At 43.3% G+C, this 16,421-nt stretch overlaps 1 protein-coding gene across 9 annotated transcripts in view; it reads right to left on the bottom strand.

Annotated features, from left to right (window-relative positions):
• Positions 1-1,466: 1,466 nt before the first annotated feature.
• Positions 1,467-16,421, bottom strand: part of LOC102268380 (TLE family member 1, transcriptional corepressor) — a 91,821-nt gene continuing 76,866 nt past the window's right edge. For all 9 annotated transcript variants that reach the window (XM_014481859.2, XM_070375717.1, XM_070375720.1 and 6 more), the window contains 6 exons: positions 10,415-10,664; positions 8,455-8,702; positions 4,892-5,039; positions 3,154-3,304; positions 2,200-2,276; positions 1,467-2,056 (listed from right to left, as the gene is read on the bottom strand). In XM_014481859.2, coding sequence (XP_014337345.1) covers positions 1,949-2,056; positions 2,200-2,276; positions 3,154-3,304; positions 4,892-5,039; positions 8,455-8,702; positions 10,415-10,664 — 982 coding nt within the window. In that variant the 3' untranslated portion in view covers positions 1,467-1,948. The remainder of the gene's footprint in view (positions 2,057-2,199; positions 2,277-3,153; positions 3,305-4,891; positions 5,040-8,454; positions 8,703-10,414; positions 10,665-16,421) is intronic.

The following is a 16,421-nucleotide window of genomic DNA, read 5'->3' as shown; positions in this document are numbered from 1 at the left end:
TCTAGGTCTCCACCAATGGATTGGTAATGGAAATGACAGAGAAATTCCTAGTCACCTGCCTGGGAGGACACCCTTCCCCTGGACTCCCACTCTTTCCCTCTGGGAAGGAGGACTCCAGTCCCTCTGGAGGCTGGGACTAGAGACCACAGGAGTAACTGTGGATGCCCAGAGCTGACTAATGGCCTGGGTCTCTGGGTCATAAGTGGGTAAGACACAAACCCTTTGTGGTCTCAGAGCCACTGTATTGTTGGGTGCTGTTATAGCAACTTAACCTCTACTCTACTATTACAGAAAACAGGGAAGGTGAGGCAGGAAGGAGAGAGACCAGAAAAGGTAAACAGTATGTTATGAACCCATCAGAGTCTGTAGTATAGAAACCTACTTCATTATACAGGGAAGGGATGAGAGAGAAATCAGCTTCAGTAATTAGGCCTTTGCCATCCACTTAATGAGAAGAGAAAATATTTAACAAACTGTACATAAACACTATTTTGGCAAAAAGTAAACAAAATACTGTTAAGTATATAAAAACAAAATGGTCTGGATAACAAATAAAAAATATTAAGACAAATTGCCAACAATTTGCTGGATCATAAGAAAATAAGGACATTATAAAATTCCTTAGGTGCTATTTTTAAACAGCCAGAAAACCTGGCTTGAAATTATTAACCATGATTTTTTAAAATATAGCAGTAAATAATAGGTATATAAAGAATGAGCCATGTGGCCTTTTCAGGAGGAATCATGCATGGCAACTTATTAAAAGCCCAGGGTTACAGGTTCCATCTAATCAAATTAGTAGAAGCTTGTCCACGAAGATAAAGACCAGACTAATGACAGGCAGGAAGGGCTGCAGCTGTAGGGAAAGCCTTAATGAGAAGGATGGAGCAAAGTGCTGGGTGTGGTTGGCTTAAGTCAATTAATATAATAGATCAAATAAGTATTAATGAGATAAAACCAGCGGGCACCTCACCTTTCTTCTACAGTTTAATGAACTCCACAGCTTTGTGGATATCATCAGTCTTAGCACTAAACCCAAGTCACCTTCATTTCTTGAAATGTAAAGCCTGTAAAGGGAGACTATAGATTTGAAAGTGCCAGGCTTTCCTATAAAAAAAGAGTATTCTGTCTCCCAGTGAATCACCAAGAAAAAGTAAAGTTTTAATTGACAACCTCGAATCACAAGAGTATCCAAACAAAAGAATGAATCTTGGCTTAAGTCATGTTATGTTAGCTTCCCAAATAAAATCATCATTAATAAACCTTTGGTTACTTATTATTCTTCCTCTTGACTTCCTGATTAACTCAGAAGAGGTAATTAGGTCCTAGTGCAGCAGGAGTCTGTGACCAAATATATTTATAAAACGAGAAGCGCATTTTAAAACTTCCTGTACAAATTTCTGAACTTTGCTTATAGAACCCACACCAATGATTAAAAACAATAATGGAGGAGAAGGAAAAACCACTTATTGGTACTAAAGCCTTTACTGTAATAAACCAAATATATTTACAATTTATACAAATGTTTAACCTTCAACAAAAATACAAAAAAAACATTTCACAAGATGCAAAACCAGGAAACAAGTTCATTGGAGACACCACTGATCTACCAAGGACAGATAGGAGGGAAACCACAAGGAACAGAAAGGTAATCTCGGCAGACCTCACAGAAAGAAAAGGATGAACTCTGCCTGGGCCGGCAGGCTCTGTTCCTGGAGCCTCCAACCCTCACCCCTCTGTCCACGTTGCCTCGGTGCTCCATTTGGTCTAGGTAGATAGGTGACCTTCTCTTGATGTGCTCGTTGCCTCCTCTTTGTAGACGCAAAGTAGTTTTGTGTCAAGGTTTGGAAACAGGTTTTTGTGTTTTTAAAGTTACGACTTTTCTATTTCTACAAATTCAAAACATTTTGGCCCAATTCAACTATAAACATTAAACCACATAATGTTTTCAGTAGATGACTTCATAGACTGTAGCCTTCTTGTCCCCTGAGCCAGTGACAATGTATTTGTCATCCACAGAGATGTCACAGCTGAGCACAGATGAGGACTCTTTGGACTGGAAGAGAAAACAATGGACGTGTGTTTGGTGTGGAATAGAGATGCTCCAGGCCCTGTCCCTCCAAGGCACCTTCACTTCCAGCATCATCAGGAACACTGTAGTCCAACTGTTGCCATTCTGGGTGAGGAGCACTGACTTACCTGGAATATACTAGCTCCATAGGGGGTCCTCCAAGCATTGAGGAGGTTATCTTTTCCAGTACTCACAAACCATTTACCTAGAATTAGCAAAGGAATAGGTAATAAGATCAAAATTCCTGGTATATATTAGCTACCTGAACTTAATCAAACTCAGAGCATTGTTTAATTATGAGCTATCATGCCCAAGGGTGTGACATAAGTAGAGAAGGCAGGTTTTAAATATGGGCTCCATTGTGAACCACCTGTGATCTTGGGTTTAATCAAAGCGGTGGCAGGGACCATTTCAGTCCCATTAGCCACTGGAAACATGACAAGTAGCTTTACACCCAGCACACAGTGGGTCCTCTGTCAATCAATGAAGTTGTTTTCTGTTAGTCTCCTTATGATAAATGGGACTAGAAAGGATTGAATGAGGAATCTAAGTTAAATGGCAGATAGGATATATGGCACATAGAATGTGGTCAGTATAATGTGATAGCTATTAATCCACCCTTCATCTCATGAATAAGTATTCCCCATGAACTTCTCTCATATTCCTCACTGCAGACTGTAATGGTCTGGGCGCCTGAAATGCTCCCTTCTCTGACCATGGGCTCCTCATCCTGGTCAGTCTACAATGACCTGCCCCATTCTCCTACAAATTCCCACCCATCCCCCTCAGAGGGGTACCTAACTGCCCTCCACCCACACTTCTGATTCTCTTTACTAAAAACAAACATGCGTCAAAACCTTGTATTAGGCAATTTTATCGCCTGCTGACTTTTCTCAAATTAGGGAAACAGACCGAAACAGACATCACTATGCTCTGAGGGACAATTTTAAGACAATAGAATGATTGCATCCAGCTGCTCAGAGAACAACATTTTTTCCAGATATGATCTCCACTGTATTTTTTTAGAAGTATTTTCCATTTCAGCCACCGGCATCCTCCAGTTTCCTTTCAGCTGAACTCACCACAATAAGCGAATTTTAGGGACAGCACACAGCTCTCGTGGAGATGCAGCTGGTACTTGTCAGGTTTGTTCACGTGGAGGACTTCCACGTTGCTGCTCTCCATGCCCACAGCCAGCCACTCCCCAGTTGGGCAATACCCAAGGGAGAATATCTACAAGAAGCAGAGAGGCTCACTGAGTAGTTTGCCCATATAGACCTGGGAAGTGAACAGACAACAAAGGGGAAAACTAGCAAGAACAGGAGGATGTATTAAGTAAAGCGCAGGCTGTGGCCAAGTCTACAGGACAAGCAACCCAACCCAGATAAGTCAAGTGTTAAAGACCTTGAAGGAACAACTTGAGAGAAAGAAAAACAACACTTACTCCATGTGTGATAAAACCAAGAAGTAAATTCCCAGGAACTAATAAAGGTATTCATGTGTGTTGTCTGAAAGGGTTGTCTTTTATAGTTAGTGGTGGTGGTTTAGTCACTAAGTCATAACCAACTCTTGCGACCCCATGGACGATAGCCCTCCAGGTTTCTCTATTCATGGGATTTTTCAGGGAAGAATACTGGAGTGGGTTGCCATTTCCTCCTCCAGGGGATCTTAATGACCCAGGGATCAAACTCCATGTCTCCTGTACTGCACGTGGATTCTTGAAAGCCTGTCTTTTATAGATACTAACTGAAATACTTATGGATGAAATGATACAATGTCTGGGATTTACTTTAATAAACATAATCCAGTGTTTGGAGGCAGGGATGACAGATGAGAAGGGTTATGTGTTAGGAACTGAAGTTGGATGATGGGCATATGGAGTTTATCATATAATTCTCTGTGCTTTCATATATGCTTGAACATTCTCTGTTCTCATATATATTTGAAATTTTTCATAAGAATTTTTTTTTTTAATAAAAAAATGTAGACGGAAAATAGAATCCTAACCATAACGGAAACAGGGCTGGAAGGGAACAGGGAAGACTATAAGGAACTCAACAAAATTTTGACAGGGACATGAAATTTAGTTGAACGTATAGTTGCTTTCCATTTCTGTCCTACTTTTCTGAGTCGAATTATTTTTATTACCAAAAAAAAAAAAAAGTAAATAAGTCATGACAAAATAAAACAATTCCACCATCAGAAAACAGTTAACATGGCATGCACTGTCTTTCCCCAAACAGGCCTAGATTCAGACACTTGACATCTAAATAATCTCCCCAATGCACAATCAAAGTTGCCATTTTCCTATCATTTCAAAACTCCATAAATCTAGTCAGCCATGAGTCCAATTTCTAAGGGATGACTAATAAAACAGGCATCCACTGAGATACCACTGTATTTTTTAAGCTCCCTGATGTAAGTGAAATGAATTAACTTGTAGAGCTGTTGTGATTTTTCTCTACTCCTTGTGACATCCCTGCATATTTTTAAAGGTCTATTTATATGAGAATCAAATCATCTCTCACCCCTACATCAGATGGTGAGAAGATGGACAACACATCAGACCCTGTACTTTCTTCACGGCACAAATTCCTGCAATGAATTCACCGATAAACAAAACAACTAACAAGTCTTTACCTACAGCATTTTAAAAGCCAGTCTAAGTGTTTCAGGGTGATTTGGGGTGTGTGTGTGTGTGTGTACCTCAAATGAAAGTCTGGTCTGTTTGTCTAGCGTCCACTCTCCTGGGGGTGAGGGTGGGGGCAGGGTGCCACACACCGAGCACTGTGTGGGTCCCGGGGAGGGACGAGCACACACCTGGGAGGTGAAGTCGTGCTGCTGCAGCTGCCGCCCCTCGCGCAGGTCCCAGGACCGGACCGTGTTGTCCAAGCCGCCCGTCCAGAGCTTGGTGCCATCGTTAGAAATGTCAATACAGCTGGCCCCGTCCGTGTGGCCCTGGAATTGCCTGATAAAACAAACCAGATTGAATAATGATTTCCTGCCAGAGCTCAAGGTAAACACTGTTGTGTTGTTAGTTTTGGACTCGCCGGGCGTGTGTCATCTCCTCGGTGTCTGCTGATGTGCAAGATCAAACCAACCTTCTTCCCTCGAGGAGGAGAGGAAACGGCACCTGCAGATTTTCTTTTCCTTTTTTCATGATCCAAGTGCTGAAGAAATGGAATGCTGTTTTAGGTCACCACACAGGAGAAGTTAAATACGCTCCAAGAGCTATTTTTACAAATCTGTCTGGAAGGTGAAATTCCTCCCAGGTCTGGAAAAGTGTTTAAGTGTGAAAAGAAGGGGGAAAAAAAAAGACAAACACACAGAATCCCAAGTGTATTCCTTACAAGAAGCAGGCCTTGCCTCTAACCGCAAAGGCCTGTATCACCACACCACAGACTCGGGGCCCAGGAGCACACCCATTTCCATGAGTGAGTAGCACCGAGATGCCCTTCGTGCCAGCAAAGCATGAGCTCATGTATTGACTCAACCTCGCGTTCTCTATTAGAAAAAGCCCTGCATTAGGAAATCTGGACTCCCAGAGACAAATGGGCACGCCAGCCTCCTGACTCAAACGCACGGGGCAGAGAGAGCTGATTGCTGACTGACCCCTGGGCATGGTCCTGCCTGGAATTCCAGCACAAGGCCTTTGTTCTCTTGAAGGGGAATCTCATGCCTCAGTCAATAACCACCACCACAGACCCAGAGAACACATTTGTGGTTGCCAAGGATAGGATGGGGCGGAGGGAGAGGGATGGACTGGGAGTTTGGGGTTAGTAGATGCAAATTATTACATTTAGAATGAATAAACAACAAGGTCATACTCTGCAGCACAGGGAGCTTCATCCAATCTCCTGAGATAAACCATAATGGAAAAGAATATTAAAAAAAATGTATATATGTATCTAACTGAGTCATTCTGCTGTACAGCAGAAATTAGCACAACATTGTAAATCAACTATACTTAAACACACACACACACACACACACACACACACACAATGAATCACCACCAAGAATAACCAACCAACAGGGGTTTGCTGAGCACAGACGCTCTGCCAGGCCTCAAGTGGGGCTTGCTGAAGGGAGGGTGATGTAACCCACCACAGGGCTGATGGTGTGGGGGGTCATGGGCCTGGTTTTGCAGACCAAGAGGGAGCAGGCAGGGGAGTGACTGGAATAGGTGAGAGGTGCTCCAAGGCTCGATCACGATGGCAAACCAGGCAGAATCCATGAGAGAACTGCTTGGGAACTCAACACGCAGAGCAGAGTTTCCACTGCCTCTTCTTCCTGTTACCTTATTATTCCCACAGAGCTTCACACTTTAAAGCTGAGCTTGGAATGTAAAGGGCATGGAGGAGAGGATGTGAGCTCCACTGCTGCCCTGAATTCTGAGACAAGATACAAAGCAGTATTTCAAAAGTCTCTCTTCTGAAAACTACTCAGAACTTCCACCATGGTCTTCTCCCCCATGCACCCCAACTCTGTCCCTCAAAGTCCCAGCCTGCATCCAAGGTGTCCCCACTGGTCCCCCAGGCCTACTGTAGTCCTACCCCACCTTTCCAAAGTGCTGCTTTTCCATCTTCAAAAACCTTGTGAAACCCAAGGACCTCCTTTTCATTTCAGCCTCTGAATTCTTATCTCTGGAACTCATGAAATACCTGTACTCCTTGAGAACAACTGTTTCTCTGGGGACCTAAGCACGTAGCTGGTGCTCATTTCTCCATCCCTCCATCCACCCATCTCAGCTCTGCACTAAGGCTCCTAGAAAGCAGCTTTTAGGGCTGTTCAGAACGTGCTGGGTCACAGACATACACAGATATTCAACAGACTCTGCACTGCCCTGTCACACAGGGTGGCCACCAGCTGCATGTGGCCAGTCCAAACAGAGAGATGTGTGAGGCATGACCCCATCATATCCAACAGGTACTTAAGCCCCAGGGGCTGGCACAGAGCAGGAGTTCAGAGCACACGAGAGGGCAGGGTGCCCAAACCCCTTTGCAGCGCCTCCATGATAACATCAGGATAAAGCAGTGCACAAGTGACAGGGGTTAAACAGATGAATACTTGAAAAGCACTTCAAATGAATATTTTGAAAGTGTATTTATTAAGTTAAAAAAAAAAGCAGAAAACAAAGAAAAAATAACTAACAATCATTAGGCTAGAAGTTTGAAGTGGCTGTTGGCTCTGGCTCCAGTTGTTCACTTTGCTCATTCTGAGCTGCCCAGAGTGACAAAAATAAAATAAAATAACTGCAGACTGTCACCCACATGCAGGGACAGAGCCTGGTGTGGTAAGACTTGGTAGATTTCTACAGAAAAGGCTTGAAGAGTGAGCCGCTTTAATGAGTTTCATGCTCTCTTCCTTCCCTCCAGCCCGTGGCCTGGAAGCATGGAGGGAGTTCTGCTTAAGTAACCTATGAGTCTAAAAATGTACCACACGCAATGTTTCTAAGTGAAGATGAACTGTGACATGAAAGGGCAAAACATAGGCCCATTCTGCTTTAGATGTTTAATCACTGCTTCCTTTATTTATTTATTCATTTATTTTTTGGGTGAGTTGGGGGCTACTCCCTAGCTGTGGTGCATGGGCTTCTCATTGTGGTGACCTCTTGTTGCGGAGCACAGGATCGGTAGTTGTGGCGCATGGGCTTATTAGCTGCCCCATGGCGTGTGGGATCTTCCCAGACCAGGGATTGAACCCATGTTCCCTGCAATGGCAGTCAGATTCTTAACCACTGGACCACCAGGGAAGTCCGGTGCTTCCTTTTCAAAAGGCTTTTCTCTAACATCTCTGACATGAGCATCAACTTGGCCAGAGGGAGGGAGCTGGCCAGAGCCGAGGAGGGACACAAAGGTGGCAGATTCCAGGCAGCTAGGCTTGTTCCTGGGGGAAATGACCCCTGGACAGGGCTTATTTAGTTATTGAGAAACACTGCTACTTTAAAACCATTTTGTGGGTTAAATTCGTGGAATCTCTTCTAATGTTCTTTTGTTGATTTTCTGTTATCCTGTATCAGTTGGTTCCTGTTTGCACATATGAGGTTCCAGGCAAAGCCAAAAACATCTAGCGTTGAGGACCTTTTGTACCTCCATCTAATCCATGGTATTCTGCCCCTTGGCAAAGGCCAGGGATGTTTTTTAAACAAATCTGGCATGAAGAATAGGAACATTAGGGAGGTAAATACAAAGTCTGGGTGACACCCAAGCATGGCAGCAAGAGTGTAAGCCCCTGAGGGCAGCGACACGGTCCTGACACCCCGTTCCAAGCCTGGCCTGTGTGGGCTGAGAACTTGGGGGCAGGCAGAGAAGTAGGAGAAATGGGGGGAGGGGGCCTTTCTGACCCAAGGAGCCCCAACTTAGGAAACCACCCCCACTCACCTCACCAGCGTCTGGTTGTGCAGGTCCCACACAGCAATGTTGCCATCGCTGCAGCACGAGAAGCAGACCTTGGAGTCCGGGCTGATGGCCAGGGCGTAGCAGGCGGGGGCCGAGGACGTCAGCTCTGCCTTGATGCGCGGGGTGGGAGCCGCCAGGTCCCAGATGGACAGGGTACTAGCTTCCCCTCCCACTATGAGAGTGCAGCCATCAGGGAGCAATTTGCAGGAACGGATGTAGTTATCCCTGTTCTGTGAAATAAACATAATTCAATTGTTATAATGCATGACCAAGCAGTAACAATGCTATGTTCTCTAACGGCTATCTTGGTTGTTGACTTAAAAAGTGGTATTTCACGGACACTAGCAAAGCAAGCAGTCTATAGTAAAGATCCGGGTCTGATGGCCACTGGCTCCTTCAGAGTAGTAAACAAAACAACCTCAAAGGACTGCTCAGTGCATGTGAAGGCTCACATATAACTCCCACTGCTGCCTAGTTTCCTGCTGAAGAGACGAAACTGAGACCATCAGTACATGGAAGGTGGGTATACATGTACTTCTCTATGAAAAAAACCACTTTTCAAAGCTAGTTTAGAAATCTTTGACCTCATTACCCTGTTATTTACTATTTGCAAAATGCAGACTTGCTGCCTGGGTTTTGGTTTTCATTACTCTTAAGTCTCTCTGCCTAAGGCTTGTACCGTGTCTTCATTAGCCAGATGTATCCTTGTCTGGGAATTTAACACAGCTGCTTTCTCCAGTTGTAACCTGGCTGCTGTCATATTTAAGCCTTTCAATCCAGAGGCCAAAGAAATCAACAAAAGAAGGCATCTATCTATCAAAACCAATACATTAGAAAGGAAGGTGAAACCTAAAATGACCCCCCTGCCTCTGCCACCACCAACAAAGAAGTAACCGCATCCCCAACAGAAACAGCCAAAGTCTTTACTGTGCTTTAACCATGGCCTATTGTTCAAAGAGGAGAGAAACTGTAACCAGTGTGATTTCAAAAAAATGAGTGTTACAGAACTCTCCTACTACCACAGAATGTTAAGTTGTTTAAGTATGTTTCCTCATGTTTCATTAATAGATATATGTTTAAGTTATTTGATTACAAAAATAAATCAAGGACTATCCCAAAGATCCTTTTCATCTCAAAACCATAGTCTGTCTTCTTTTTGGAAACACCCTCTCCAGAATCCTTGCTGTGTGCCCTGCAGGCTGTGGGTCAAGGACCACAAGGTAGCCTATAGTCTGCCCAAGGCCAATGGTACGTGGTCTATGAATGGGTACTGTACATGGGTACTCTGTAAAGGACATGTTCCAACATGTTCTATGATCCCTAAAAATGCAACATGGTATTCTCTTACTGTGGGAGTGGGGGTGGGGAGGTGGCATAGGTGCTTGAAGGGAGCACTCCCTCCCACCCCACCACCCCCATTCTGCTGATGGCTGCCCTGATTTCGTGCAGTGTGATCTATTAACTCTTTCCTGAAGTTAAGGTCATAAAACTCAGCCAGATCTCCCTGAAAACACAGCCCCTGTTCAGAATGGTTCTATGTCATGTTATCAAATGTTTACTCTTCAATATTTATCCAAAGGCTGCAGGGAAATTAAAAGTGGAGTGGAGTACAGGGCTCAGAGTCCAGGCCTAGCTGCACTCCATCCATTAAACGGGACACCCCCTTCTGAACACACATTCAAACAAGAACAGCTTCTGTAAACTACCGTTGAAATATTTTTTTAAGAGAAATCCATCAACTCTGGGATTTAACCACTGAAATAGCAACAAATGAAACCTTCACGCTGAGGGGAGAGGGTGGGGAGAGCTAAATGGCTAACACAGGAAACAGAATGGGCTTCCATTTCCTCATAATGGGAATAAAACCCAGGCCCCGACAGCGATTTCCTTATTGCGTCTCCAGGGGGAAATTACCCTGGTGCACCGGTTCCTTCTCACTCACCAGACAATCGAGCTGAGAGACGGGGCTCTTGTTGCCGGGGTGGCTGATGTCCCAGACCTTGACGCAGCCCTTCCCACCCGTGTACACGTGTCGCGTGGGGTTGCTGATGGTCACCGCACACACCACCTCTCCATGGCTCAGGGTGTTGATCTGGCGAGCGTGTCGGGGGATGCCAGGGCCGATGAGGGCATCTGGGGGGAAGGGGACGGGCTGCATCTGACCATCTGCGGTAACGTGGAAGGAGTATGCGCTTTTGGAGATGGGATGATTAGGGAGAAGAACATGAGAGAAGACAGAAAAAATATTTATCATAAAGCAATTAATCATTACCACAGTATACTTCTATGAAAAAGACAAAGGAAAGATTCTTGCTCTGCTTTCCTTTTGAAAGCAATAGAAGTTGAAGTGTTTATTGATGGAACAAATGAAATAAATAATAGCCAAAGTCTAGGGTTTAAAAAATATATATATTGAATAATATTTTAAAATTTTATAAAGATTTTTAAATTGTGCTTTATTTCATAAAATAAATTCCTTCAAAAGAACACTAAATGTATTTCCAAATTACCATAAAATTCCTCCTTCTATGTACCTAGTATAATTGTATGATTTCTTAGTACAATTTAAAATGATTATTTTTGATGCTTAAGATGAAGCCCTTACGAGCTCATAATAATTACACATGGTACAGTATATTTCAAAATCAACAAACAAAAACAGCTTTCTAAATGTACCAGTTTAATGTTTGGACTTAAAACTCTTCTGCATAATTGACATAAAATAATAAAAGAGAATGTCTTAAGTTAAATAAAGACTTCAAGTTTCCTCCTCAACTACCTCCCTGTCTACTTTGGCCACAAAACACAGTTTTATCAAAGGTAGCAAAGCTCCCAGTAAAAGATGACTCCTCTCAGCTTTGCTCTGGCCAGGTATGCCCACGTTCTGTCTGATGAGATGTAGGCAGAAGCTGCTGGGTAGCACTTAGTTCATAACCTAAAAGAAAGGGAATCTGGGGGATATGGAAACTGTCTGTACTTTCCATACAATTTTGCTGTTAGCCTAAAATTGCTCTAAAAAATAAGTTTATTAATTAAAAAAAAAAGAAAGAAAAAGAATTTAAAAAGAGGGAAGGGAGTGTGCCTTCTCTCTTCTTTCCCTCTTTTCTGCTAACTGAACTATAAGCATGATGACTGGAGCTTCCGTAGCCTTTTTGGGTCACAACATGACTTTGAAGATGGAAATCAGTTGCTGAGGGGCACAAAACAAAATGATAGGGTGCACAAACCCTGATGACACTATGGGGCTGTGACACCTGCCCTGGGCTGACAGCCAGTATGTTTTATGGGAGAGGGAAATGAACTTCTATGTTTTTTTGGCTATTATTTTCTTCCCTGTTAAAAACAGACAAATACCTGTATTTAGTTAATACCTAATCCCAATGTTGGCACCCCACTCCAGTACTCTTGCCTGGAGAATCCCATGGACAGAGGAGCCTGGAAGGCTGCAGTCCGTGGGGTCGCTGAGGGTTGGACACGACCGAGCGACTTCACTTTCACTTTCACTAATCCCAATGTACACTTGTTTCTAAACCAAAATCTTAAAGCATATTTTTTCTTTAACAATCTAATCTCTTAAACTCCAAGCACTAATATATTACAGATACTATAAAATCTCTACAAAGTAAAGACCCTGTAGGGGATGGAAGAAATAGGAGTGATAATATTTCCCACCCACATCTGAACTAGGCACTTTGAAGCCCACCGCTTTCACTTTCTTCTTATTCAGAGCATCACTTGGTAATCTAGAAGTGCAACATTAAACCTCTATAAGTCCGAACACATAAACAACAAACGAAGTATTAGGGTTTTCTCCTTCCCATAACGCTCTGGGGTAAGTCTGGGCTCCTTCTGGAACTTATCATTGGCACCTTGAAGTCCCTTAACAGATTCTAAAGACCATGGGTATTAAATATAGAACTTAAATTTTCATTTCAATGCTAACTCAAAGTTTGAAAAATAACTAAGCATGCACAAAACTGAAAACTGATACAAGATATCAGGTTTCTACCTGCTTGCACATAAAACCCATATAACTTCCTTGAAAGTTATGAAAGCTTGAAAATAAAATATCTGTCCTTATTTTTCTTCTATAAAAACAAAGTATCAAATATATGAAAAGATTTCTCCTTAGACTCTAAGAATCTTAGAGTACAAAAAGGCAAAAGGAATCTTAGATATGTTATCTCCTGGCAAACTGGTTCCAATAACTAATATTAAATGGCTATTTGGCCCAAATCCTTAACATTACCCTTAATTTGAATGACAGAATACACATGATGGGAACTGCACAGAATGTCATAGGAAATAAATATGCAAATAAAACAATTATAGATCAAGGCACTTATGTCACTAGACCACTAAATCTGTATTTTTTAATTGAAATCTAATATAGCATTATGTAAGTTACAGGCATATAACATAATGAGTCACAACTTTTAAAGGTTATAGTTCATTTATAGTTATTGTAAAATATTGGCTATATTCTGTGTTGTACAAAATATCCTCGTAGCTTATTTTACACATAATAGTTGTGTCTCCCTACCCCATTTGTCCCTCCTCGCTTTCTCCCCCACTGATAACCACTAGTTTGTTCCTACATCAGTCAGTCTGTTTCTTTTTTATTATTAAATCTTCTATTTTTTAGCCCACAGTATCCTTTGGTGTTGTTAGTCCTTATCAGGTCCACATGATGTTTCAATACATGCACGTTAGAATTAGTTGAACCTATGCCATTTATTCTGGAGAAGGCAATGGCACCCCACTCCAGTACTCTTGCCTGGAAAATCCCATGGACGGAGGAGCCTGGTAGACTGCAGTCCATGGGGTCACTAAGAGTCGGACACGACTGAGTGACTTCACTTTCACTTTTCACTTTCATGCATTGGAGAAGGAAATGGCAACCCACTCCAGTGTTCTTACCTGGAGAATCCCAGGGACAGGGGAGCCTGGTGGGCTGCTGTCTATGGCGTCGCACAGAGTTGGACACGACTGAAGCGACTTAGCAGCAGCATGCCATTTATTACAGGGTATTTGGGGTTGAAATCAAAAAGCATTGTATTACTGCCCTTGAAGATAAGACCACAAGAGCTGGGGTTGAAGTCTATCTACATTCCAACTTATGTGACCCAAATACCAGGCACCACAATCTAGGTCTGAAGATGACACATGAACGGTGGTCAACATGGGGAGAAAACTTGCTTCTTAGAGCTTTCTGTAATTTCTAAAGAGTTACGGCAGATGTGAGGGTTAGCTTTTCTTTTTGCCATAAATCAAGGTGGGCACTTCCAGGTAGGCAGTTTCTATCAGGTGCCATTTTAGCAATTCTGGATTTTTCAGTTCAGTTCAGCTCAGTTCAGTTGCTCAGTCGTGTCTAACTCTTTGCAACCCCATGAATTGCAGCACACCAGGCCTCCCTGTCCATCACCAACTCCCGGGGTTCACTCAGACTCACATCTATCAAGTCGGTGATGCCATCCAGCCATCTCATCCTCTGTTGTCCCCTTCTCCTCCTGCTCCCAATCCCTCCCAGCATCAGAATCTTTTCCAATGAGTCAACTCTTCGCATCAGATGGCCAAAGTACTGGAGTTTCAGCTTTAGCATCATTTCTTCCAAAGAAATCCCAGGGCTGATCTCCTTTAGAATGGACTGGTTGGATCTCCTTGCAGTCCAAGGGACTCTCAAGAGTCTTCTCCAATACCACAGTTCAAAGGCATCAATTCTTCAGCGCTCAGCTTTCTTCACAGTCCAACTCTCACATCCATACATGACCACTGGAAAAACCATAGCCTTGACTAGGTGGACCTTTGTTGGCAAAGTAACGTCTCTGCTTTTGAATATGCTATCTAGGTTGGTCATAACTTTCCTTCCAAGGAGTAAGCGTCTTTTAATTTCATGGTTGCAGTCACCATCTGTAGTGATTTTGGAGCCCAGAAAAAAAAAGTCTGACACTGTTTCCCCATCTATTTCCCATGAAGTAATGGAACCAGATGCCATGATCTTAGTTTTCTGAATGTTGAGCTTTAAGCCAACTTTTTCACTCTCCTTTTTCACTTTCATCAAGAGGCTTTTTAGTTCCTCTTCAGTTTCTGTCATAAGGGTGGTGCCAATCTGCATATCTGAGGTTATTGATATTTCTCCCAGTAATCTGGATTTTTAGGGGAAGGAAATTTTATCTGCTTCCCCTGGAACTCGGCTTATTATAGAGTTAAATGTTCCAGATTAAAACAGATGCACAAAGTACAGACGGAGAGCTGTATGCTTATCTTTGGAAGATACCCACCTCTCTCCCAGGTGTCCTCTTCTTTAAACCACACAGGAGGTCTGTGATCATCATACTTAGGCAGTTTTAAAACTGATTCACAGTGCAGTAAACTGCTGCCAGAAGCTGTGAACATTCGTCCATCCCAGGGGAAACCCATACGGATGTTAATACATCAGTCACAGGGGGCCTCAGAGGAAGCTGGCGCTGCCCGCTGTGCTGGAGAGCCTAATCAAATGAACAGACCCCAACGAGGCACAGAGCAGGTGTGGCTCACAGAGGGAAAGATGGAAAGGAAAAACCAGGGAAGCAAATGAAACAGCTTGGAATCTGTTATTCACCTCCAGGAAGAACATGAGTGTCTTTGAGAAAGCCCACTTCAATGGCACATCCTAACAATGTTGACAAGGTCCCAGAAGTAAACTTTGCCTTTTACTGACTGAGAAACTAGGAAAAGTAAGATCAATTAGGAGTGGGTATTTATAAATAGATAGTGTACATTTATAAATACTTCTCATGCCTGAATTTAGAAAGAGACCAGCCACAAAAGAATGCATATGGCATGACCGCATTTATAGAAGTTCACACACAGGCAGGATTTACCTCTGGTATTAGAAGTTGGGGTGGTGGCTCCCCTTGAGACTGGAAGAGGCATAGATAAGGTTTCTTGGGTGCTCTTTGTGCAAGTCACTGGGCTATACACACGTGATTTGTGTACTTTCCTATACATGTGCCTCTATTTTTAATGCTTGGATTCATGGGAGGGAGGCTCAAGAGGGAGGGGACCTGTGGCAGAAACCAACACAATATTGTAATTATCCTCCAATTAAAAATAAAATTAAAAAAAAAATAACTTGGATTTGTTTATTCAAGAAAAAGAGGAGGGGCTTTCCTGGTGGCTCAGTGGCAAAGAATCCACCTGCTGATGCAGGGGACACAGGAAGAGCCTATGTGCCGCAGCACAACCAAGCCCGTGAGCCCGAACTACCTGAACATGAGCACCTAGAGGCTGTGCTCAGTGACAAGAAAAACCACTGCAATGAGAAGCCTGAACACGGAAACTAGACAGCAGCCCCCACTCGCCACAACTGAAGAAGGCCCACACACACCAACGAAGATCCAGCACAGCCAAAAACGAAGAAAGAAATCTTTAAAAAGAAAGAAAGAGGGAAGAGGAGGACTCCTGACCACTGTAGGCTGGGTCCACAGCCAGGTTGAGAGCCCAGACCCTGGATTTAAAGGGACATGAGCTTCAGGGGCCCCAGTTCACAGCCTCACAGACTATGGTCTTCCTAAGGGGCTTAACTACCTGCAGCCTATTACGTATCTGTTTCCTGATCGACAAGATAGAAATAATAATGAAACATAAGGGCCTCAGGGATGGTAGTAAGGAAAAAAAGGGCCAGCAGCTGCAAAAGTGCAAAACACTTAACACTGTGCTTGACACCTGCAGGGGCCTTCGGGAAATGACAGCGTAGATACTAAATACCCATGACTTAAAAAGAGGAAAGTGAGGCGATGTTGAATCCAGGGCTCTTATCTTGACCAGAGGACAAGTGTGACAGCCAGGAATGCGGAAAGGGAGGAAGGCGTGGGGTGGGAGCCAGGAAAGCTTGTGGTGATGGCGAGGCCAGGAAAACCAGGATACCCATAAATCCTAAAAGGCTATGTGGGGAGACAGCACAGGCA

This window comes from Bos mutus, chromosome 8, assembly GCF_027580195.1.
Source record: "Bos mutus isolate GX-2022 chromosome 8, NWIPB_WYAK_1.1, whole genome shotgun sequence".
Taxonomy (NCBI): domain Eukaryota; kingdom Metazoa; phylum Chordata; class Mammalia; order Artiodactyla; family Bovidae; genus Bos; species Bos mutus.
This window is presented reverse-complemented; position numbering and strand designations above follow the sequence as displayed.